The sequence below is a fragment of the Trachurus trachurus genome (assembly GCF_905171665.1).
Source record: "Trachurus trachurus genome assembly, chromosome: 24".
NCBI lineage: Eukaryota > Metazoa > Chordata > Actinopteri > Carangiformes > Carangidae > Trachurus > Trachurus trachurus.
Genome location: NC_139910.1, coordinates 11,033,198 through 11,059,577, shown reverse-complemented (window position 1 = coordinate 11,059,577; position 26,380 = coordinate 11,033,198). Strand labels below are relative to the sequence as shown.

The following is a 26,380-nucleotide window of genomic DNA, read 5'->3' as shown; positions in this document are numbered from 1 at the left end:
TCATTTGTTGCATGCAGCTGGAATATAGTGTATTACATCGACATTGCAATAAAAATATATGAAAAGTGTTAACACTGTATAAGTTAATTAACAACAGGCAAACAGATTGAATCAATGGAAAGACCAAATAAAAACCTTTGGGTATATTGCTTTAAGTGTAAAATATGCATCACAAGTTCTGAACACTATTTGCATGTTCAGTGGGCAGTCGTACATTCTTATGGATTTATCCATAGCGCTCCTTGTTGACCTCTACATTGGAATTATTATTATTATATTTTTGCAATAGTTCATCTGCAGCAAAGGTTGAGCATCTCCCATGGCGTACCTCGTCCTTGAGCACTTGTCATGCAGCTGTGTAACAAAGCCTCGGGGAGAGCTGTGCCTCTGATCATACCAGGATCCAGTTCAGCAGCACAGAGGTGGTCAGATAATCTCCACAGTCCACCTTTGTTGGAGTTTTTTCGGATCAAGTGTGTTCAGAATCACTTGGTTTTTGTCGTAATTATGCCCACCTGAAAGAGAGATGTGTTTTCTAATTAATAGGTTTTTATTATTATTATTATTGTTCTGGGTAGTTAAGTAATATATTCAAGCAGGTGTCTTATTTCCTGCAGCTAGTACTGTATGTGATCATGTTTAATATATATATTCTTAAAAACAGATGAAGTAATAAAAACCTTATCATAATTATTACAAGAGGTCTGATTATGTGGAATAGTCACTATTAATTTGATATATTCAATTTAAAATATAATTTAAAATACTGCACATCTTGGAGCAGTGAATTATAGCTGGTTCATTACACTATTTCTTCCACAAGGTGTCACTAATGGACTGATGCTGGACCTACAGTACAAGAGGCGGCACCAGGTGATTCTTGTCAGTAATGCTGGACTGGTTTTAATGAAAGAAAGTATTGCTGCTCACCTTTGACATCCAGGACCAGATCCGGGCAGGGGGAGTAGCGGATAAATCCCTCGGGGGTGATGCTCCAGAGGTGAATTGGGTTTTCATGCGCTGGTGTGAGACCCACACGGTTTCCTGCCATGGTCATACTGCCACTGGGACTCAGGCAGCACTCCTCCAGCAACTGGGAACACAAGTCGAGGAGTTAATTGTTTTGTCTCCAGTGACATTTAGAAGAACATTAAGACCTAGCTCATCTGTTTCACTTCAAGTATTTCACATGGTTGTCAAGTTTACAGTGGGTCAACTACAGAAAATGTAACAACTGATTATTTTTGCATGGTTTGGGAAGTTTCTGCTTAAGAATGGTGTTACAGCCAGGTTTGTTCTACTACAATTCAGCTTGAGTATTTACTGTTTGTCTCGCCCTTTGCGTGACCTGGTTTGGAATCAGGTTGGGTTCTTATTAAGATGACCTGAACGACACACACCTCTACTTTAAACAAGGCTGCATCATTACTCATTCACAGCACAAACCTCTCCCTGACCTCTGACACTGATTAGTAGTTAGATAGTATTATGATGGGAACTGTACTTTGCAGTGGATGTGTCCATCCCTGTAGAGCCAGATCTGCTCAAATCCGTCCGACGGCTCCATTTCCTGTATCCGCAGCAGTTTGACTTCATCTAGATCACCGGTCACTGACATCATGAGCCCAGTCAGTCTGTTCTTCACACTGAAGTACACTTGCTTCTACTCAGGGAATACACAAAACAAAACAAAAAGTGAGGCCATCAGGGTTAGATTCTCAAAGTGGAAACTTTTGTTCATACTTTTCATCACGGCTTCTCACTATTCTCTGGTCTAGCAGATAATTATATATTTTGTTCCGCTTCAACAGTTACAATATCAGAAGGTCTTGACTATAATAATGACAAAATTGGTTGCAATGTTGCAAAGAGTTTAAATCCATTAAAACAGCAGCTGAAATTTAAAATAGAAAATGTAATAACTGGAATTTGTGATATTTCCTGTAGTTAACAAAAGAGGCAGAATAAGTACATTTTTTTTTTTTTTTTTGTGGTAAACAGGTTTTCCAATGCAGAGAACTGAAAGCTTTGTGGCTGATATGGAGCATCAGGACGAACCTGCATGAGAGGGCGAAGGGACCCGATCTTATTCCAGCCGCTGAACTGGCGCCAGTCGTCGATCTGACCAGGTTTCAGCAAAATCTGAGCACCCCGATAGTTGATTCCCTCATATAACACCCACCTGGTAGTGAAGGGAAGACAGGGGCACAGTCAGGTTTTACATATTCAACAGCTACAATCCCACAATTACAAGATGAAAATGGTTTAAAATAGGAATTTCTTTTAGTTCATTTGTAACATTCATATTCATTCATACATATTATTTTTTCTCTTTATCAGTCTGTGAAGGCACACAGTTAAAAGTTAGGGAAGTAGTTTGGTAGAACTTCCTTATCTAAAGGTTTCTGCTACATTATGCTGCTATTTTGGAAATGAGATTACCGCCTCTCGGGAGCATCCTGGTTACACAAAAGGTTGGAGAGGAAATAAAAGAGAGTTTTACTTGGCAGGACCTGAACAAACATGATTTTATACACTAATATGATTTAGGTCTACATATGAACTGTTGTAATGACATAAGCCCAGACTGTCTAAACTTGTGATGCTGATGTCTTTTCTTTTGACTCATATGTGTATTTTTAAGTCTCAAACTCTCTTCCATGAAGCACCTTGTCAAAGATAATTTTCTGAAATGTTCTGAGCCTCATGACCGTCTAATTTCGCTAAATGTTTTAACTGAATAGCGCTGCTTCTTGGCCGAGTGCCCCGTCTCCCCCTGCAGTAGGAATGTGCCACTCAAGAGACAGCTCTGGCTCACTGTGAGCCCTTTATTTCCTCAGCATGGGCTCACACCCACAGAACGAATCTCACACATCAGCAGCAGGTTTCCATCATCGGCCCATCTGTCACCCCCTGTCATGCTATGCTTTGGATGATGATATGTGCCCCCACCCTGCACTTTGCATCCACTGAAGATGACAAAAATAACTCCAGGTAACAACCTCTGTCACACAACCGTTCCTGCATTACATACTGTTGTTTCAGTTGTATAAGAATCTACAGTCAATTCAAAAGATGAGCAAAAACACTTATTCAAACAGACCGCTTTGGTTTAGCTTATTCTATGATCTCTAAATCCTTCATCACTAAGCTTAGGTACTTAGCTTTGTCAGTTGGGAATGACCTGCCTTGCCATCTAGCTCTGTGAAGTTTTGTTACAGCAGTGGCAGACAAACACAGGTGAGGTTAGCCCATGAAAAGCACTGTACACTGAAGCTTTAAAAAGGTCGACTTGGCATTTGCCAACTTTACAATTTGACAGAGATTAAAGCCAACGCAGACTTTGAGCTGCAGAAAACCATGAGGGGCCGCTGAAAGATGTCTGTGAGAGAAGAGTGGTTATAATACTGGATAGAAGGTTCAATCCTCTATAGAAACACCCACAGGATCCTTATGCATGAACCCTGTAAAACTCACACTGAGAAGGGGAACTGCTGCTTTACTGTACGTTCTTTAATAGCTACTCACATGCCTCCCTCCACCAGCACCGACTGCACTCTGCTGCAGCCTCCAACCATCGGGAGATTGACTGCGCCGTCCGTCAGAACCACCCTCTTCCCTCGCAGACCCCCGCGCTCAAACAGGGCGACGGAGGGCAGTGAGAACTCCTGCCAAGCCACGGAGAAGGGAAGAAGAAAAACACATTAACCAAAAGAAGTGGGTGGAGAGATTCAGGGGTAGGCAATGTTGAAACTGAGGTTGCCCTGGAAACAGACTACACACATATACACCTTTGTGCAGCGTGGCATTCTTCACCCTCTGCTATGTGTAGCTAACACATGGTTTTCCAAAGCGACACTGCCAGGCCACCAGCAGTAAATCATTAGATAACGAATGGTAGGTCTGCAGTTTTTACGCACAAGGTAATGAATGTGTGATTTTCCGTATAATTTAGTTAGACTCAGACTTATAATGAATCTGTCAACATCCACCTTGCCTCCACATAATATCTTACAAAATCTGTTTATGAAGAAAGTCCCCCTGAGGAAGGCTTTTGTGTCGAAACGCATGGGCTGTAACCCAATTACATCATGTTTTAACCTTTAAAAAATGAAATAGCCATTTTTGAATAAAGGCGTTTTACACATTTAAACAAGACCTTTTTTTTTTTTTTTTTTTTTTTTACTTTTTATGAAAAAAAGTAACTTTATAAAGTTTAAATGCACTGACCTCTGCTTGACTAAAATCAATGAAGCTGCCTGAGGCACTGTGTCGAAGTATGAACTTGAACTTGCAATTTACATATGTATTGAAAAATTAGATATGTGTTAAGCAACCAAAAGACATGAGCAATCATTTGGAGCTGTGTTACTGGCTACACTGACAATAGAGAGTCCAATATTTGGCTTTGCTTTTGGGAGAAATTCCCCTTGTTGGTCACTAAATGCTCCAGTTTTCAGAAGCTAGATACTACGTTTGTCTGCTGTTTGATGCTGTTTGATGCTGGGCTGGTAGAGAACTGAACAGCGAGGTTAACATAGCTTTCATTTTTGGCTGAAAAGAGCTGCCTGCTACTGCTGTAAACAATGTTAATGAAAGCAATGACATTGAACCAAAACATCAGTATTGCAGACATAAAATCAATGAGGGGAAAGACACTATGAAGCTCTGTGAAGGTAAAAAGAAGTCAAGTGGTAATTCTCTGTGGTGATGCCTTTCATATTACACATAGTTTGATCTATTGTTAATATTAAAAATATCAATTCAAGCAGCACGTGCCTCTCCATCTTTAGAAACACTCTGGCAGTCGATGCCCTTGAAAGTTTTTATTGTTGAAATTCAAAGGTGATAAAAAGCAGGCTGATTATTATTATCGGAGGCATAAAAAGAAAAAGAAAAGTACTCACAAAGCCAGCCGTCTGTAGTGACAGGATGGACGAGTTCACATTAACACAGCCCATTGATCTCAGATCTGGGTAACTCCCCACTTCTAACACGTACATCCTGCCAGTGAAGTCCTGGCCTTCATGTGCTAGCCAGCTGAAAGTCACACACACACACACACAAATACACAGACACAGATGTACAAACACATACATTAGGGAAGTGTTGGAAATTGATGTGAGTGAAAATGATTGGCATAATGTACATGAGAGCACGCAGGAGTTTTAATATGCGTATGGTTGATTATTTATGCTTTAACGTGTGTGCAGTCACCTACGCTAAGGAATATATTAAATCAACATGGATGCTGGATTATAAATAACATAAGAAATACTATACTACTATATCACAAGCTGCTGCCACATGAGACATTTTTTTTAGTAACTGCAGCAGTGACAGCCTGTAGCACATCCTGAGTCCCACAGATACTTTTGAAAAATTGAGCAGCTGTGAATGTGATTGTACCAAAATACCAGTGGGACATTCGCAAGAATCTTTTCCTAAAATCTGCTTTTGCAGGATGGTAAGAAGTGTTTCAAATGCCTGCAATCGAACTTAAGCTCCGTGGTGCGCGGCGTTACTCACCTGCCAGCCAGAACTTTACACGACCCGACACAGAAGTCGTCCTGCAGGGAGGCCGTGTCGTCCTCCAGAGTGAGGGCAGAGCCTTGAAAACCTGGTTCAGAGAAAATCTGCACCTGAGGCACAAACAGCACGACAAAAAAATAAAAAAATAAAAACGCATGAGTCACCCGTTCTGAGCCACACGCACATCTTATCAGATAAAGGCGGCGCAATATCTCGGCAAGATTGGATGTGTTTTATCATATTAAAAACACCTACCTTAAATTTGGCAGCGTGCTCGAAATCATCCTGGAAAAAAAAGAAACAACTTCTTAATGAAACTCATTTGCATGCACTGAACAACAGCAGATTAATTAAACGTCTTTGTTTGCATGGTTTTTGTGTTATAACACTGTGTACACTTCACAGCAGTGGTTAATGTGCGTAGGAAGGAAACATATGACCATTTTATATAACCAAAAACCATGTTGAGAGGAAAAGCTGCTCATAAGATTTTTTTTTTTAATGAAATTTCGGTGTGTTTGTCATCATCTGGGTTGAAACCGAGGCAACCTCCTGATGACTCACCTTCGTGATCTAAGATGTTTTCACTTCCAGTCTCATGACAGGAATTTTCCTCGCTTACTCTGTGTGCATCAATTTACTCTTGTTTTGCCGGCGTCTCGTGCTCCCACAGATAATCTAAACTGTATAAACATTTGTCTCCCATGGGATTCTCCCTATCCTCGCCATTTCGCATTTTTGATTTGAGCGTTGTGATTGGTCACATGAAAGGAAAACACATGATGTGGGAACATCTGGGGAAGTGAGAGTACAGTACAGCTAGCTCTCCAGTGTGGTACAGCTGCACAGTTATTAATCATCGGGGGCTAAAATAACATTTCATGTGACTACCTGAGCAAAAGGGCAAGATTTCATAAAGTTGCTCTGACTCATTGTTCTTACCAGTGTTATAGGCATCACTGAGGCAATTTTGGGCTGCAGCGCTCCCCAGTCCTCTGGGCTTCCATACAGGCCTTTCTCCAGGATGTAGGACTCGCCACAGAAGCCTGGCATTTCAAACGCCACCCAGCTAAGGAGGAGGAAGAAAGAGGAGGAGGAGGAGGAGGAGGAGGAGGAGGAGGAGGGAGGAGCATAATTACCCTTTAATTTGCACTGGCATTTCGGAATTGCTCTTTCTCCATTTTCATGTGATTTTAATTGGTAGAGAGAAACACAGTCTTTGATGAACCCACGTCTGCTGACAGAAAAAAACCAGAAAACCAAACAAAACAAAACCCACAAGTGTTTCTTTTCACTGATCCTGTACTTGTACTGCAATGATTACTGGCCAGAGTCCAGCTTATCAGTATCTCCCCACATGATGGTATCTCAGCAGTTATGTACTGTACGCATCCTCTTGGCACCCTCGGCAAGTCACTGCGCAAGTGTGTGCTGTTGCGGTCACCGTGTTTACTTCAGGTCCTCGTGCAGAGAGAGAGAGGGAGGCTGTGTTTGCATTTATGGGCCTGAGTGTGTGTCCCAACATGAACGACTATAAACAAGCTTCTCTCAGCAATGCTAAAACAACACACTGAGCCAATCCGAGGCACAACATGGGCGAGACTGTGTTATCTAATAACAGGGTAGCAGCATAACAAGGGGAAAAAAAAATCCTTAAATGTTGTGGTGAGAGTCCTGCCTCCTAAAGAGGGACGAAATGTTCCACTCCATATTATTCACCATTTTGTTAGTTTCTCCCTTGGGTAGCAGCAATCAGCATTACATGATCTGCATTTCATTACTGTGATTTGCTTCTGGTTTTGTTTACTTCTGCATTATTTTTTAGCTGATCGCAGCACAAGGAAACAAAAATAAACACAGCTAAGGAACGACTTGTATCTTTGATTTTATCCTACGTTGTTATAATAGGCTATAGATAATGAGACAAAATGCTTAACGAGAACACTTCATTACATGTAAATTACATTCCTCGTAAACCTCGTTCAGGTAGCCTAGCCTCTCTAAGAGCTCCTCCTTCACATCCTGCACTGATATCCAATTAATTCCCAGTGCATAAGGGTGTGAGGCAGCATGCCGCTAGAGCTACTTACACTGACAGGAAATTAGGTGCGGCAGACTAAACATTAGTGAACGAGGCACTCTGTTTCAACCTGTCAGCGTGGGGTGCGGCAGCCTCACTGCTACACACCTGGGCTGCATAGAACGGCGGTGAACCACATAATGCCTTACTGTAAGTGTAGCCTAGTTTAATTATCAGGTTGAAGTGTAGGAATGCATACAAAAGGGTGAACAGCTTTCTAAGAGGTATGAGTATGTAATCACAATCAAACCTACTTAAGAAGTGTTAAGTGACAGTGGAAAAGGGAATTACAGTCTTACTTCAGAAGAAGATAATAACACTATGAACTATCCTGACCCATCTCACACAGCAGTGAAGGCTACAGGACCATGTGTAATACTTATCACTTACACGCCACCGATGACATCAATAGACTGTGTCTTCTGGCCATAGTCGGTGTCATCCATGTTAGGAACGGGCTCTGTGAGGTCAATGTTCACTCCCAGCTTGCCAAAGTCTCTGTCCTTGAACATTTTGAGGTGCGGAGACAGGAAATCCTGGAACGGGAATAACATCATATGATGAGCATCTGATCGAGCATCAAACCAAGTTACATGGCAGTGCTTGTCAACCTCCAGTTTTGACATGCCTCCTTTGGAAACATGGAAAATGCCAAGCCCAGTATCCACACTATAAAATAGTAGGAATGTTCAATAATCATTAAAAGTGACAAATTGGTAAGAAAACAAATTTAATTTGGGATTCATAAGCACCACTGGCTATGAACCTTTAATGTGTTATGTTTGCGTATGAAAAGTGGTTCACTAAATCTTAGCGAAAGGAGTAACTCTACCATTGCTTGCCTTGCTGGGGGTTTGGGGCTTCCCTCCTGACTCTATTTACGTCGTTACGTCACTCAACGCTACGCAGTACGCACCTGCCAGGTAGACACTCCCAGGAAGTTGGCGCAGGTACAACACGCAATTACTCAAAATGAAGGCCCGGGAAGCGTTTCATACAGTAGCAGCGCAGATAAAACACTTGGGGTAACTCTTCTTTGTTTACTCTGCCAACGGCAAAACCGCAAAGAGCCGAGTGACTGACTGGTATTCACTTTTACCGGTTCCCTAGAGTGATTCAGACAGAGTAAACAGTTCAGCGCGGGATTGGGATTTTCGCTGATGGTTCCTGGACAACTGGAGTTTATGGCGGCCAACATGAACAGGAGGACACTCAGCCTCACAACCAGTAAGTAGGCCTGCTATTACCATTTATTGGTTTGAGGCGACAAGCTCTCGTATTAGCATGATATTGAGTTTTAACGATTGCCATTGACATGCTAAATCCTCGTTAGCTTGGAGAAAAAGATGTAACCACTCACTTCATATTTTCCAGTAGGTAAACTATCAATCTAGTGCTGTGGTGACTCAATCTCTACCTTTTTTGAAGAGGCCATGAAGTCAAATTTTAGCCAATTTATCGATTTATTAATAGCCTTTCCTTTGGTCCGGAAGTGTCCACAAATGGCAATGGAAACGTTTATGGATTGAACGACGAGTGAGTCTATTGCAGACTTTATTCGTAGCATTTACCTTCATATTTCAGCCTGGCAGTAGTGGTAGGTTTTCTTGCGACCAAGTTTTTTTTTATGTCGTTTAAAATCACTGTTTCAATCGTAAAAGGCGGTACTGACGCCATTGTAGTTGTGACAGCAGTTTGTAAACACCGAAGTCGGATACCTGCCGGCAAACTGACCAATCAGAGCCCAGAGCTCGGTGTGCTCTGATTGGTCAGCTTCAGGTTGGAGAATGGGGGGAGGGGGGCCTTAAAGAGCCCTATGCTGTAATATAACAAACCCTTTTTCAGACAGCTCTTTTTGAAATATTTATAAGTTGACACCACAAATAAAATTATGATTAAATTCGGACATATGTCTTTAATGTAGCTATACATCATATCGTTTTTGATTAAGAGTTTACAATGGACTTTGACTGACGAATTTGCACATTTTATTAATTTTCTTAACTCTCTTGTGCACTTTTAATGGCATTTTTTGCCTCTTCCTGCACAAACCCAAACTATTACTTAGCCCACATTATCGGTGTACATTGCAGTAGTGCTATGCAGTGCAGTGTAGTGTAGTGCAGTGTAGTGTAGTGCAGTACTCACAGCCAGTATTGGCCGTAGTGACAGGAGCTCCCCTGAGCCTCCCCAGTCGCTGCAGTTCAGGTACTCTCCTTCCTCCAGGATGAACTGTTGGCCCTCAAACCCAGGCAGGCTGTACCCCACCCAGCTAAAGCAAGACAGGTGCAAAGATATTACTGGTTGAGTCTATATTTGAAAATCATTACTCCATTACATAATCTCTAAATCATCATCTGGCAGCAAAGTTAATCCTGAGCAAACTCTGCTCCAAGCCAAAATTGCAACCTAACACCTAAGCAAGCAGAGTGATGCGATAATGTGATTCAATAGAAAAGTAAAAACTCACAATCCTCCAATGATCTTTAAGGAACCCACAGACTTCAGTTTCCTTGTGATGGACGTTTCACTGTCTGCGGCAACGTCTTCCTCATCCTCACAAAGGCTGAAAATGTCACTTTCGATTTCCACAGAGAAGCCCTCAAAGCCCGGCTTTTCATACACCACAGCCTGTAATTAACAAACGTCAACGCCCATGTTAATGCTGACTCATCATTTGCATTTGTTGGTTTTGCTTAAGACACTCGCTTTTAAATATTATAAAAAATGGTACAATGGTAGCAAGATGGCACTGCTTTCCAAATGGAATCAATCAGGTTTGAGTGATGTTGTTATTTCTTGATGATGGAGCACTTAAAATGAAGTGCGTCCTTGGTTCATCATCTGACAGACAGAGAGTTCCTCAGCCTTGTACAACTGTTAAACGCTAGTAAAGCATATTGGATTTTAAAAAATCCTTTATCCTTCATTCTGTGGTCTGAAAATTTCTGCTGCCAAAACACACTATGGTGAGTGACACAGGAAATTCTTCTATTTTTGGCCTGGAACAAGATGAACACTCGCCGACAAAGAAAAAAATGAGCCAAAGACCACAAAGTACAATGAAGGCCTCTTATAAAATGTTTTCCTCAATAACAACAATCCCTGTGCAACATTTTCTTTCTTTGATTGTTCACGTAGATGTTACTTAATAATACTCAGAGGAAGAAAAATATAACTTAAAACTTCTCAGGATGGCGAGAGCAGTACATACCTTGACTTCATTGGGATTCTCTACTTTGAAACCACCCTGGAACAAAGAAATCAATGTCAACAACCATTTTCTCTCAATGTGCATCGTGCATCGTGCAGCATGCAGAATGTTCTTGTTCTTTCTACTTTTCTTGGAAATGGTGACAATTCTGTTGAAGAGTGACGGGAAACAGAAAAAAGAACAGAGCACAAATAACATGCTGATCTGAACTTCTGTTCCTATGCATAATTAATTGCTGCTAATTTGCGCAATGACTGCCTCTGTACACACACAACGCCTGGCAGTAGCTCTTAAAGCACTCTATCATTACAGTCACAAAGATGAAGTACTTTTAATACTGTAATTTTTCAAAAGAAGAAAAATACATATTCATGAATATACTGTAGGCTATATTATGTTAGCAAGATAATGACAATTTATTCAGAAATGGAAAATAATGTTTGTACCAAATAACATAATATAATAATAACGTAATCTAGCCATCAATTATCTAATAGAGGAAAAATTTGGTTTGACCAAATTTTAGTCTGCACCAACAAGGTGAATTGACCAAAGACAGCTGGTATAGAACCATACTGGTGGCATGACTGAAAATAACAAATTCATTTTTCACACTCTCGAACTATTCCCTGCAATGTGCATTAAATGTAGAGACACGTACCATTTTAAGTGGTCTGAGAGATCCCACGAAGGGTGATGGAAAGCCCCAGGTCTCAGGAAAAGGATATTCTCCTGCCTCCAGTACAGCCACCATGCCCTGGAACCCCGGGTCGCTGAACACCAGCCACCTGGAGGATGGACAAACACCCACATCACAGGTTAATTTACCCCTAAGCCAGAAGGTTTCTCCACATTATCCCTAACTATGCCCCAGGACGGCTTTAAAACCTCTCTGAGTCATATCACGACCTTGCATGGCTTGTTTCCTTTTAAAACAGTGGTCAGTAAGACCTAGCTACCATAGCTAAATGAAAAAAGCAAACTTGCTGACTGTTTTTCCAGCATACTGTAGCAAGCAACAGCTGCTACGTCCTGAACAATACAGATAAGTATGATTGCAGGTTATATTCAGTACATTAAGCCTTATTAGGTCAAAGCAAGCTTTTTAATTGGGTATTTTCTGTCTAACTCAGACATGAGTCATGCAAACAGAGCGGAGGACAAAAGCTCTTTGTTTTACAATGACAAATACATATTGTGAATGGTAGCTCAAAGCATTTTTCTTCCATAACTCATTTCTAGTGTAGGCAGTCTTTGCTGAAATTATGCCCCCACCCCTGGCATTTCAAGCCATTAAGTAACACAAGACAATGCCTCATACAAATCTCCACATGTACAGTAAGTGTCTGGTTAAAACAAAACAAAAAAACCAACACATAACAAACCAGCAGTCAGTGCTGAGGAAGTGATACCAAAGAGTGATTCAAGCATCATGCTGCTAATGGTACACTTCAACAGGAGGCAAGCTAAGTTACAGTAAATTTGTAAAGTTACCTCTGCTGAAATTATTTGTGACTGGGCAGAGATGAACTAGTAACCGACAGCCGGTCAGTTTGAGTTTTTGTTAACATGCTGAGAAATGCTGAATCAGTCTGCAAAATGTTTGGCGTCTTGCAAAGCTGCCAAAGTAAACTGACCAAAATAGCTGTGGGAAAAAGGTCTGCTGTCATTAACCTCCTTGGCGGCAGGGCACAAAATGTCCTGAATGCCGGCATCTCTCACGTGGAAAAACCTCTATCCCTTTGCCAAATTCTCTCCACACCTTTTGTCTGTTTCTCAGTCGCCGTCTAGTCTCCACCTCTCTACGTACGTTTTCCAAGTGCCCTCACACCTACTTTCAGAACTCTTGTTTAACATGCAACAGCAGGACAGACATTCCAGAGGAGGGAAATGAAAGAGAGTCAAACCAAACACTGAGCAAAGTAGTAATGATCACTAACTCTCTGCTGTTTGTCAAAACCAAACACTGAGAGCATCCCATTAAAAAGACAGCTCTACACTGAGCGCAGCAGGATTTCCAATGACTACCCCTCTGGTGGGTCTGTGATTGACTCATTACTTGTACTTTATGTTTTGCTGCTGCAAAGCAACAACGCAGTGTCCTCAGTCTTTAATGCCTAAATGTCTTGAATTTCAAATAAAATCTAATCTCCAGGTAACGATGTTTTCGACTGCGCTGATCAATCACCGTATAAGTAGACTGTGTGTCTTGCTAATGCTTTGATTTTGTCAACCTGTTCATTACTTTACCAGAGGCCATCACAAAGGTTGGTTTTACTGAAACAGCCATACTTACACCCCAGAGTGCACTCGAATGGAAGCAGTGTTCACTGGGATGCCATATGAGCCCGTCTCTATTGTATCATCGTGGTAAGGCGTTAGTCTTCCATGGCCCTCTGGTTCGGTAAACAGATCAATATGGGGGATGCTGTAATCCTATGGAGAGGAGGAAACAAACACAGCAATTATCAGCAGTGGCCCGTTTTAGTCCTTAAATCATTCTTAACAATAAAACTAAGTAAAGACCTTTACTAAGTCCCCTTCTTCTCTGCTCTGGAGTAAGGACTAAACATCAATAAACCAATATCTTTTAGCTGCACTTCAGGACAGGAAGTCATGCGAGGTGATAACAATGCAGACACTTGAGATATTGAAGGCCAGGCAGGTGGATGTGCACTCACCCAGACAGCAAGTCGAATAGAGCCAACCAGCATGGGCGGGTCGTTGTCTGGTTCTGTTTCTGAATCAGGCTCTGCCCACACATTTGTCAGCTCCATTCCCCCCTCTTCCAAAGCGACGGTACGTCCCTGGAAGTTAGGTTTCTCGAAGAGCATCCAGCTGTGGTGCAAAAAAAAAAGCACATAAACATGGCAGAAACACAATTATATGTTAAAAGGTAAAAACAAGGTCCAATATAAATGTATGTGGTATTTTAGCAATAACTCAGGGAAATGTAAAGCTACAGCCTGGTTGTATTACTTGGTTGACTGAGTCTAAAGATAACAATGGCTTCCTCCCAGCGTCTTCAAAGCTCACTAATTAAGACATTATGTCTCATTTGCTTAATTTGTGCAACAACTGAACAAAAAAAACAACACATTGCCCCAGCTTGAGACAGTCTCCCCACTGTTTTCAGTCTTTATGCTAGTAGTCTGTCCTTATCTGACCTCATTTGCTACCGTTCGTCAAAAAATACAAAATAAACACAAACATTTTCTAGAAATGTTGAATAATTCCCTAAATATTGATTTAAAAACCAGCACAAATCATAAACAAATGACATAACTTTATGATCATACCACATTGCATTTTTCTGCAAAAGTAATGATTAAAGATATCAAAATGCAAGATTATTATGTAATTTTCTAGCTTGATGTTCCAGGTACTCTGTGATTCTATAGGCAGTGAAATGGAAAGTACATAGTTGCAGTTATAAATTATGAAACTCTCATTGCTGATATCTCATTAAATTAATCCTGAGACACAGTATCCAGCAGCCATTACGAGCAACACTGGTATCCCCAAACCACTTGACACTAATTTGAACTACACTTCAGAGAACTCTGTCTTTCTTATCAGAAAGTTCAAGTTGAATATCGCCACTTACCATCCTCTAACAACCTTCACTGATATGAGAGGCGAGAGCTGCAGAGATGTAGCATCTGCTACATCCCTGTAAATCTCATATGATTTGCCACTGAATTCGGCTTTCTCAAACAACACCATCTGTGTGGAGACATAAGGACGAGTGTCAAAAACAAAAGATCAACACATTAGTTTTTAAAGGAGAGAATAAACTGTAATATGCATTGAATGTGTATTCATCACATTAAATAGGCTACTGTTTCACTGAGTGCTGAGAGGGGCTTAATATCATGGCTCTTACCCACATTTCTCTTTTATATGCCACATTAAAACATGATTTCAACTAAAAGGCACACGGTTAGCTGAGCCACTAGTTGCACTGTTATGTAATTTAATGCATTATTTTAAATAATAGAAGCATAATAAAAGAAGCATTTTTACTCTTCAGGCAAACACAGTATTAAATGTATGACTACTAGTCTACAAAAACACTGCACTCAGAAGACTGTAGTCAATGTTTTGATCCCAAAAGCATCAAAAACACTAAAATCCACTCTAAATCCTCAATCTTTTCATGCGTGTGTATATTTTTTATGACAGTCGTGACACTGGATATCTGGGCAAGAAACTGAAAATGCCAGTCTCTAGGGGAAGTACCAATTTTTTCTCCAGGCGCTGCTAATGAAGTTCTACAACAACGGAGAACTACAATTTTGCACTGCGTTGGCAGCACTGTATTCTGTGATTGTAATCGCATCCAGCTGAGAATCTGCACTACAATGTTTTTTTTAAATACTCTGTTTACCCCCAAGAACACCATATGAAAAGCAGATGTTTTCACAGAATAGAGAGTTGTCTGTCCAGATTCATGTCTCCATCTTGTTTCTGTTCTAACTGGATACAAAGCTGTGCCTACTATACCTTTCCAGCTCGCTTGTGAAATCCTTTGGCAGTTCTTATCTGGAATGTGAAAACACAGATTTAACATTGCGACGAAGACTTGCAGGGTATGGCAAACATCTGTGAAATGCTGGAGAAACTAATCTGCACGTTTTTGCCCTGACCTTTTACTTTACTACTGGGGACGCTGTTGGTCCACCGAAGCTACACTGTTCTACATTTATATTCAGGCTGTGTTTCTTAATGCAACACACCTGCATGATAGTCACCATGTGAGTCGACCGCTACAAATGTCAAATAAAGCAATTAGAGGGCTTGTATATTGAGTCGGTAACAATTTTGATAATAAGTGATTTATGTAATTCTTAAAGCAAAAAGGTCACTTGCTTTCACTGTGTTTAATCAGTGCACGGCAGGTGGCAGGTCGGCTCTATATTGAGAATTTTGATGGCAGACATGGAACAAACAGTGGTGACCAAATCTCTGAGCAAAATCTCAATCATCATTTTGAAAAATTGGCTTAAATGGAGCTGTCGTTTCAAGACAATTTATATTTCCCCTATTATTAGTATCAAATTACTTTGTTTCTTCCCAGGAAACATCCATGGAAAATACATGGAAATGATTTGGTAACCATGGACAAGTAAAATAAAACATGAAACAAAATATTCTTTAGCTGCAAACCCTACATGCAGCAGAGTCATTTTTATCCGGCCAAGAAGACAAAAGAATTCAGTGTTGGTGCGACTAGAGAGGCTGCTCTGCAGAATGTAAATAAGCTCTTGCACATGTACTTCAAACAGATGCACAGATTTAATTTGTGGTACTTGTCTATTTAGTTAGCATGTCCGTGGCACACTTACATGATTACGACGTTTCCCCTGTGGCTGCTTGGGGAGTGTAGGCTGTGTGGATGGAGCAATCACAGGAAAACATGGAGGCCCAATATCAGGAAGCAATGGACCTGGTTTTACAGCCAGGCCTGCTTCTTCTCCAGGAACCACAGTTGTCATTTTTCCAGTATCCTGATAAACATAAAACCATCAGTAGTTGTTCATAGAGATCATCTGCTCATAAAGCATACAGAGAAGCAGGACAATGCAGAGTACTGTGAGTGTTTTCTTTCATTAGACAATAGATACTGTACTCTCTCCTTTGCTTTACCTTGATCTGCCTTGTGTGAGGTAGCTTTAACTGTGAAATCTCTCTGTCAGTAGGACAACCATGTACAACCATATTGTTTTTAGACTGGGAAAATAACGTACAAACAAACTAACCTTGTTATTGACTGGTTCCTGAGCTTGTGTACTCTGCACTGGTTTCGCTGGTTCCCGCTGGAGATACTTCTCCAAATAGTCTGGCAGCTTGATGTCGTTAAAGGAAGGAAGTGAAGGGCCTGAGTCACTGACCACAGCCTCTGCAGCCTGGGCTTCCTTTGTGTTGCTCAGAACATTACTCTGCTTTGCCAGTGTGTCTTTTGTCGGCGCTGTAGAGGTCTGGTTTGGAGGGTGTGGTTTGGGTGAAGATGGAGGACTTTGCCTGGGGGTTTTGCCAGATGAACCATCTTCAGAGATGGTGCCCTCTTCCTTTGTTTGAACTCCATTCCTCTTCCCTCTGGTGGAGGAGCTGAGGCTGCTGAAGACACAGCTCCCCTCCAAGCGGGACTTCACCCTGAGCTTATCATCTTTCTCCTCCTTAGAGTCCACCTCATCCTTTAACGCGGCTTTATCCTTGATTCGAGAATCACCTTCAAGGCTGCTGAGCAGCAAGCTCCGATCAGCCAAACTTGCCCTGGCAGGCTTCAGGCCAGATTTAGTTTCTGTGGTCTGGAGTTTGGCTAAAAAACTTGGTCCTTCTATAGTGAACTGCTTCTTCTTCCTCAAGCCGAACTTAAACTCATCAGGGTCAAAGGTCTTCTCAAACCGGTCCTCTTTTATAGCTGGCATGGCGAAGGGCGGCTGTGGTGGCCGAAGTGGGTTATGTCTCTTTGGTGGCAGAGAGAAGGGGGCACAAAGGTTCTTGATTTTCTCAACAAATTCCTCGTCGTCTAAATCACCAGATGTGTCCAGCAGATTGCTCTCACTTCCAGAAGAGCTCAGTTTCAGCGGCGATTGGGGTTTAAACTTATGTTTGGGAAAGTCCAAATCTAGCCAGCTAGAGGGGGCATCTTGCTGTTTTACAGAATCATCCTTGCTTAGTCCCCGTGGCAGTTGGAGCTTCTTCATGGGTACACGCTGTTTTGAGTTTGGGCTCAACTTATTAGCCTCTGGGGAAGCGGGTGCTATTTGAGGTGCACTTGGCTTGTTACTGACCAATTCCTTTTTGGCTGTGAGGAGTTGTGGATTCAGCGAGATGTCACCATTAGCAACGGGTGGGAGTTCATTTACTGTTTTCCCAGCTGTCTTTTCTACCACGTTAGCTGTGGACTTGGAAACACTGCTAATAGAAGGGCTCTGTGCTTTTTCTTCTGCACCCTTGGGTGAAGGGCTGGGATGTAGTTTGTTTACATCTCCCGAGATTTTCTCTTCTGAGGACACTGTTTTGACAGTGGAACTTTTTTTCCCATCATCCCGCCTTTCTGCCAGGCTGCTTGCAGATTTAGTGGCTGAAACAGGAGGGGGCTCTTTAACAGTTGATTGATTCTCTGCAATATTGCCAGTCTGAACAGTTATCAGCACTGGAGTGTCATTAGCGGCTTTTACAGTCACTTTCTCAGCTGCTGCAGTCGCTTGGGTAAAAGGCTTTGGGCTGGAAAGCTCAACATCATTAGCTCCATGTGTATGTGAGTCATCGGGTGAATTCTTAGTTTTTTCCACTGATACAGATTTAGCCTGTGGCTCTGCTGCACTCACCACTGGCTCTGCTTTGGTTCCAGAGCTTTCTGCAGACTTCTGTGGAGGCACAGTTGTCATTTCTCCCTCCGCAGGTGCTTTATCGCTATTTGTCCGGCTCACAGCCTCATTAGTCTGAGTAATGGCGGCTTTTTCTGGATGTGTAGCCTCCATCTGACTGGCATGCTGTGCTTCAGCAGGGCCAGGGAGGTCCTCTGATGATGTGTTGGTCTTTTCTGATGATTGAGAGGCTGGTTGTGGTGGATTAGCTTCTTGTTTTATGTCTTTAAGGGGCTTTAACTGCTCTTTTCTCTCAGCTTTTTTTCTCTCATGGTCCTGAGCAGCACTTCTATTTGTCCCTGAGACACCTTGTCCACCCTCTGAAACCTTGCGGCTTGTGGTATTTTTATCTGAATGCAGCAGTTGCTGTGGTTTTTCTTGATCTTTCTTCACAGTCTGATTTGTTTTTTCTCCCCCTGCCTTTTTGGGTTTCTCCACATTCTTACTCTTGTCCACGGTTATTGGCTCTGTGTCTTCTTTGTTTTGCTGATGTTGTTTACTGGGCTGGCTTATTTTAATTTTAATTTCTGATTCACACTGCAGTAATGACTCTTTATCTAATTTGGGCTCTTCGACAGGTGAGCCCTGCTCGCCTGAAGAAGTCTTCTTCATTGCTGTGTTTGGAGCAGGTGAGTGGGAGGAGTCTGACATTACCCTGCTGTCCTTGGAGGCCTTCTCTCTCTCCTGTGTGAACTCAAGGCTGTCCCCTCCTGCCCTTTCCTCCTTTTGGGGTAAAATAACAGGCTCCTTGTCAATAGGCTTCTTTGTTGCATGGTTAGAAGCAGAAGTATCAGGTTCATCTTTGATGACAGATGGTTTAGGCAGTCCCTTCTCTCTGTTGTCTGGTTTGTCACTATTTTCTGTTTTTGATGACGAATCTGACTGCTGTTTCTCTTTCTGTAATACTTCCACTTCCTTCTTAAAAGCCTGATTTTTGGTATCAGACGAGGACTGTTTTTCTGGTGTTTTTTCTTGGACTTTATCAGATGTTGATGAGACTTTGTCTGTGAGCCGTTTAGATGTAGAGGCAGCCTCCAATGAATCATCCACCAGCTCTTGTTTTAAAGCAGTGACCTCTGCTTTACTTGTAGATTTCTTTTCCATGTTTGGGCTCATTATAGGGTCTTTACCTTTCTTTTTTTTAGAGCGAGAGCCTGCTCTGTTGGGGCCTTTGGCCTGTAGACTGACACCACTGGTGATTTCTGAGGAATCAACCTTTACTTTAGCTGGGGCATCTGATTCAACACTGACTGGTTTCATACTCTCATCTGTTGTTTTTGAGGCCGCCATGTCTGTTGTATTGGGGTCTGCTTGTTCTTGTTGCTTGAAAAGCTTTACCCCACCAGTTGCAGTATCTTGTCCATCTGGTTTTTCTGTTATCTGCTCATTAGTATCCAGTTTGCCCTGATTATCCAGTTTTAACTTAGAAGCAGCAACAGCCACAGACGATGTGGTCTTTTGAGACATTCCAGCCATAGCTGGTCTTTGAGGTAGTGCTGGTTTAGCGTCTGTTTTAGATGCCTCTGTAAAGTTCCTAATTCGCTCCTTGAGGGTCATTGGTTTCTCTCTGGCAGGTGAGGCAGAGCTGGACCTGGCAGTGTAACGTTCTGCTGATCTCGATCTTTGGTCCGATTGAAATTCTGCTTTCAGCTTATCTGTAGCTTTCCTGGTCGGAGAGACATCAGCACTTCTCGGGATTTGGAAGGCCTGCTTGCGGCCTCCTGTTGCATGCTGCCGCTCAAAGAGGTTGATTTTATCTGTGATCCGGCCAACGACTGGTTTAGGCTCCTCATCAGTTTTCTTCGGGTCATGGGGTCTGTGTATAATGAAGGGTGAAATTTGAATTAAAACATTTACAAAAACATTTTGTAAAGTTTCAAATTTTTAAACTTGTTTCTGACTCATGCAGTGAACACCTCCTTTAATATACCCCATGTTATTTGACAGAGACAAGTGCTAGTCCAGTAATGATTTGTTAAATGTAAGTCTGTCTTGAAGTACAAGGGTGTACTTTGTATTGTGAGTCACATTGCTGTGTATTTGTGGCTACACCTGTGATATTCCACCCACAGCAATTAACACATTTCTTGTTTTGACAGGCATGCCATTTGAGATAATGGCTGGGCAGAGATTAAAATGTCTGCTGATGTTTGACATCCCTTAGTTGTACAATAAAATATTTACTCCAACATTCAGTAAGTGAAATTAATAACTCAACTTACCTCGCATCAGTCTCTGTTTTGCCATTGCCCTCCTCTTCACCTTTGGTATTCCCGAATGCTGATCCATACTCCTCATGGTCACTTGCTGGACTTTGCGCAGGCTTCAAAGGCACATTTTTTGAAAAGAACTTCACTTCACTCTGAGAAACTTTTATACTCCGACGTTTGGACTCTGGTGTCTCTGTCTTCCTTTCTACTTTGTAAAAGCTGTCATCGTCCTCCATATCTGCGATACCATCAACCACACAGACCAGTGTGTGTGCAGTGACTGAGTTTGAATCCTTGCAGTTGCCCAATTGCTTGGTATTATCAGGGCAGGAAGTTTGACTTTCCCCACCCTCAGGTAAAGCTTGGGAGGAGGAGTTTACCGATGACTCTCCCATGTGAGTCTTTGGACTTTTGCCCTGGGGACAGGTCACTGACTTATCTGATGAAGGGAATCCCTCTGGGACGGGCACATTGGGAGATATATTTTTCTGGGGGCTGTCTGCTCCCTCTCCCTGAGAGGTTTTGCGGATTTTCTTTTTGGATGAATTTTTACGCCCCATGGTGTCTGCCTGTGTTTGTTCTTTATCACGTTCGGTCTCTAACTGTGAGTCTTGGTGTGAGTTCAGTTTCCCTCCCTTTAGTGAACTGTAGTAACTATCTGCTTCTGTGGGAGGCTTGACATTTGTCCTATTGTTCTCTTCACTATTTGAACTTAAACTTACTAAAGACTTTGATTTTTGGAGGACCCGTAGGTTTTCCGAGACTTTGGTGCGGGTGACTTCCTGTGAAATAGAAGCGTTTCTTTCACTCAGGATCACGCTGGTCTCCTCCAGGTACACATGGAGCCTCTTGCCTGCCTGGGCCTGTACTTGTCTCCTGGCCTGGGGCTGGGCGTGGGCCCGGTCAGAGTCCCATACCACTCCCTGTTTGGAGGAGCAAGAGAGATGTGTCAGATGACTGGCATTCTTGTCAGAAATCCCGCTCACTGAAGCACCGTTGCTGCTCTCCTCCCTCTCTTTGCCCTGCCCTGTTCTCTTCTCCGTGCAGTCCACAAACTCCTCCTCTTTTGGACCTCCTTCTGCTGTCTCAGTGCTGCTCCCAATGGAGCTGTGTTTGTGGGCAGACTGCGTGGCGTCCTTCTCCTCACAGAAGACACTGTCTTTGGAGGGACCCAGTGGATTGGGATTGGAGCTGTGGTCCTTCTCTTGCCACTGCTGTTCTTCTGGCTGGGGTCTCACTGACTCCCCACTCCCCTTGTCTCCCTCTGTCTTAGGAGCCTCCTCACTACTTAGGGAGGCATTTTCAGCAGGAGTCTGTGGACCCTTTCCTCTCCATGGAGAGAGCCAGCTCCCAATACGACCCAAGACCCCAGTGCTTGGCTGCTCTTCAGGGTTCTCAGACTAAAGCAAAGCAGAGAAACAACTCACATCAATGCCTGCTGATACGTGTAGCTGCAGCAGTCAGTTAACATGCATATTTCAATATGATTATGAGCAAACATCAGCTAGACTGACAGCACATGGTAGTGCAAATATGAAAAATGTCTATGAACAAAGGAAGGGAGTGCAGGCTCGTCATCCACATTATTATAAGTAAGGGTTGTTTGTTCATAGACATCTTTTTTTAGTATGGCCGTGCATCTCTCAGCATAGCAGACATGCAGGGAGTGCTTATAACCTGTAAGCTTACCGTAGAAAATACCACATCATTCAGACTCTTTATGTAGGTATGGAACATGATTTTTTGTTTAGAACAAAAACTCCTACAGAGCATAAAACAAAAACAAAAATCATTCCACTGAAACAAACAATAAGTGTGAAAGAGCAGGAATTCACCACAAAAGATATTCTGCCTCAGCAAAGTGATAGATCCATCCATAACTGTACCTGAAAGCAACACGTACTGTATTGGCTGTAATTTAGATAAGAAAAAACACTCACCCTTAATTAGACAAGAGGAAAACTTTTCGGCCCCTTCTAACAAATAAACCGCTGTCAGATTGTACAGATAAGAATCTGCATGAAGATGCATGACTAAAAGGGGGACATGTTGTCTCTAGTCCTTCTTGTCTCAAGTGAAGCATCCACAACTGCACGAGTGCGGTTGACTGTGACATCGGAGATATGTCCTCTGTTAAGTTCTGCCCCTCCAGCGGCGCGCATACAGCCCAGTGGTAAAATGATGCCTTCAAGTACCCCTCGTAAACCTCTAACGCTAGTGCCAAAAGTGCCACTGTGGCACAACAGCTTGGTGTTTGTAAACAAGTGATTTGTCCTCGTCAGACACAACAGACATGTTTTTTTTTTCAACATATTAAATTGTGTAACTATATCTAGTTCTGATTTAATTCAGTATGTCCACAGTCACAATAATTGCAATAATATTAATGATAATAAATAGCAACTATTGCATTTATTACACACCAGATCATTCTGCTGACACAAGAATCTACATACTATAACCACTATTGTGTAATGTATGTTCAGAATGTAGTACGTCAGAAGGAATATAACTTAACTTTTTTTGTAATTTATATATTTTCTGTACTTGTACCTTCGTCAATTTAGTATTGTAGTCAGAATTTAATCTATCTATGAAACTTTTAAATTAAGCTACATGAGTCGCAAATAATGTGTTTGTGTACTTATTCCCAGTAGAATATTATTGTCACAGAAGGAGCTTTACTGCACCACAGCAGAAGAATAAAGAGCATGTAAAGGCTTTGACATATACCCACTCAATTTAATGAAAAAATCCAATCCCATTAATATACAGTAGACTGAAACAGGATTATGCAATGAAAAATATACAGCATATCACGGTGACATCTTCTGGACATTTAAGCGTTGGCACAGCACGTCACGTCTTCAAAACAAGATAAGAAGTCAAAGTTGCTTTTTTACTACAACTCCACAAGAAAAAGCATCGTGTGGCTATCAAATATGTCAGATACTTGCCAAACATCAGGACAAGTTTTCCCCCGTAAGGCTGTAAACTTAAACAGACCTGTTGTGTAGCCTACTAGGTATTGTGCATATGTGGACATTTTAGTTTGAATTTAGATACAATGACTAGGTAAATTTAGGTTAAGGACACTGCTACTGCCCTTGTGGATATGTTGCCTTGCCTTACTTTTACTCGATGCTGTGTGTCTACAACTCAAAATTCCGACACTTATTTCAACACGTGAATGCAGCAGGAGGCCGGGTCCAAACAAAGTTTTCCAGGGGAAATGACGCGTCGACTATGTGGGCAACGGAGCCTATTGAATTGAGTTTATTCGGGTTTCCAGATTCTTTTTGCCGTTGTTACTTTTGGCGGGCAGGTCAAGTCAGTCTTTCCATGCTGCTAAGTCAAGTAATTTTAACCCTTACACTACTTCACTCCTGTCTGGTAAACAGTCATGGTTCCGACCTAAAACATCTGTAAAAGGAACTGCAGATCAGAATCATTGCAGATGTTTATATAGACCACAACCAGAACTTGTTTCTTCTTCTCTTAAACCTCTCAGTTTTGACATTATCCACCCTGCCTGTAGGTGGGGGGAGTGACCTTTATTATTACTGGCTTTGGTTAACATAAGCTACATTCTTAATGGATATTATATTCGACATTTCATAATCATCTTTACGGGATTATCATTCAAGTCAGGACATGCCAATTTAATTTACAGTGCGCTAGTTCGCAACATCAAAGGACTTTCAAAATAGAGACGGTTTTGACCTTTTTTTCTATTGTTACAGGGATTTTTTTCTTTTAGGCTGTTCGTGTTTTTACTTAACGCCTTCTTTGCGTCTGTTCTTTGTGTTGATTCCTGCTGGTGTTGTGTTAAGTGTTTACGTAGATGCATCGGAGATCAAAACAGTTGCAAGGTCAAACTTGGCTCATCGTACTGCATTGTCTCCGCAAACTGTAGCCTACAACACCACATCAAAGTGAGAACCCGAAGTTCATTCAAGCACACCACCAGTGATAGACAGGAAGAGAGAGAGGGAGAGGGAGAGACCTTACCATGATCAGTGTTTCTCCTTTCTCCTCCGCTGCCTCAGGAGCAAACCGGTCAGACTCAGTCCGCTGCAGAGAGCCCTGTGAAGAAGGAAGCATTGGTGCGCTCCGCCGTAGGGAACCGGTCCCTCCTCAGACCGAGCAGTCTGCACCTGATTAATATTAATAATATCAACCCTATAGTGCTCTGTTTAAAGAGAAAATATCAAAGCTAACCCTTGCAGCCATACGCGTCTTGGAAGTCATGGCGAATGTTGCTTTAGTGTTATTTTTTTCCCATGGTAATTAAAGTTAAGGTAGAGGAGGAATCTGCCCGGGCCAGATACTTCACACACCCCGGGGCTTTTTAGCAACCATGACACAGCAACCAGCTATGGCGGTTTGTTGAGCAACTGCTTGTGAAAGCCACAATCAAAGACAAAACAGGCACAGACAATGACTTTTTGGAAAGATCGACAAACAGTATAAAGACTATGGACCCCTTTCTTTCTCAAAAGACTGGGTTGATACATTTATACAAGGAACCATGGGGAGTGAAATGTCAGGGAATTGATCAAAGTTATTTTTTACAGAGGACTCCCACCCACCCTCCATCTCCCTCCCCGGCCCCCCACAGCTGGACCATCACCCTACCATTAAAGCCAGCAGTAAGGGCCTTCTGATGCTTCAAACCCTATTATTCACATCTTTGTCATAACGTGCACTCTGAACACCCAATGCATTCACAAATACATGCAAATTCATTCCCCCCTGGCTGCCTGTCTCTCTCCCATCATTTATTTATGTGCCAGAGAAACTGAAACCTGTTTCATTCTACACCCCATGAAAAATTTACACTTTGCCTTTCACACTTTTTTCTCTCACTAATGACAAAAAGCTTTGGGGGAACCTGACAGTTTAGCAGCGTTTTCTCAACAGTGATCTCTCAAAAACAAATTTTGTTTGCTGCTATGTCTGTCAAAGATTTCAAAGATGTTAGGCAGCTTGTTCTAGTGTCCCCGGCTGTTTCAATATTCAGGGGCAGCATATGCAAATGAGTCCACATTGCAGTTATCACTCTGAGGAGCAGAAGTCTGGTTTTACTTGTTTGTAACGTACTAATCAAACAATGGGAGAAAAATACAGACAAGTTTAACAAACACTGAGTAAAAAAAAAAAAAAAACGGCACCAGCTCTTCTCTGCTGTTGTCTCAACTAATTGGCCTGGATTGTATGGATTAGCTCAAGTTATGAAGGCCTAGGGCCTACTGGCAATGCAAATGAGTAGGAGATGAGTCACACAAAGTTCTACTTTACTCTTTACTGAACTATTTGTCCACTTACAATGGTCATTGTTAGAAGTCATTTGCTATTTTTCGGTTTTGCATTACGTGCCATGAATGAGTTTCAGCACTTCCCTGTGTGTCACACCGATGCACCTACAGACCTGTTTTCTGACCCGCAGCTTCACCTTTTTTTTTCTTTTTTTTGTTGTTGCTGTGAGCAACTCCACTGCAGGCAAGTGTAAACAGCTGCTTTATTGTTGTTCAGGGAGAGGGAAGGAGTCACTCACTCTCTGGATCCACCCAGAGTTTTTGCTTGCTTGGCAAAAGACTTGAACTGGCACACTGCTGCTGCAGCCAGGCTAACAGAACAATAGATTATAGGATGGAGTGTACAACACAGAGGCGCTTGAGTGCAGAGCAGGTTGGTCCCATGTGTATCGCTTTTCTTTTGTCAGCTTTTAAAGTAGGATTATAACTCTTGACATTTGACAGCTTAGGGTTTCACCCCATAGTTTCCCGCTTTAGAGTAGAGATTAGATAAATTTAGCAGGCTACACTATAATTATGAAGTGTCACCATGGGTAGTTTGAAACAGATCCATTATAGCCATGAACTCACCAAAGAAAACTTATGACATTGTAAGTATATAGCTACAAGATACAAGAAAGACGAAAAAATATAGAGGTAGTTGTTTAGAT

General features: G+C 42.0%; 1 protein-coding gene across 1 annotated transcript; it reads right to left on the bottom strand.

The window, feature by feature from the left end:
* Window positions 1–100: 100 nt before the first annotated feature.
* On the bottom strand, window positions 101–24,472 carry LOC311007150 (uncharacterized protein). The gene is made up of 23 exons (XM_084000238.1): window positions 24,424–24,472; window positions 22,102–22,174; window positions 20,425–21,812; window positions 16,589–20,018; window positions 16,175–16,336; window positions 15,333–15,371; window positions 14,434–14,552; window positions 13,508–13,664; window positions 13,123–13,262; window positions 11,488–11,614; window positions 10,827–10,862; window positions 10,083–10,243; window positions 9,761–9,884; window positions 8,003–8,148; window positions 6,475–6,601; window positions 5,788–5,817; window positions 5,530–5,642; window positions 4,908–5,040; window positions 3,529–3,668; window positions 2,059–2,182; window positions 1,505–1,663; window positions 931–1,093; window positions 101–515 (listed from the first exon to the last, which is right to left on the bottom strand). Exons 2-23 carry the CDS (start codon window positions 22,147–22,149, stop codon window positions 427–429), a joined length of 7,155 nt encoding a protein of 2,384 aa, XP_083856364.1. The 5' UTR covers window positions 22,150–22,174; window positions 24,424–24,472; the 3' UTR covers window positions 101–426.
* Window positions 24,473–26,380: the final 1,908 nt, after the last annotated feature.

What these genes read in the sequence shown, in the direction of transcription:
- LOC311007150 (XM_084000238.1), bottom strand. Translation starts at nt 22,149, where the DNA reads ATGTTCCATACCTACATAAAGAGTCTGAATGATGTGGTATTTTCTACG. An exon ending in ATTCGAGTGCACTCTGGGGT is followed by an intron (nt 11,615 to 13,122) that starts GTAAGTATGGCT and finishes TCCATCCTCCAG; the next exon opens with GTGGCTGGTGTTCAGCGACC. An exon ending in CAGTGATGCCTATAACACTG is followed by an intron (nt 5,818 to 6,474) that starts GTAAGAACAATG and finishes TTTTTTTTCCAG; the next exon opens with GATGATTTCGAGCACGCTGC.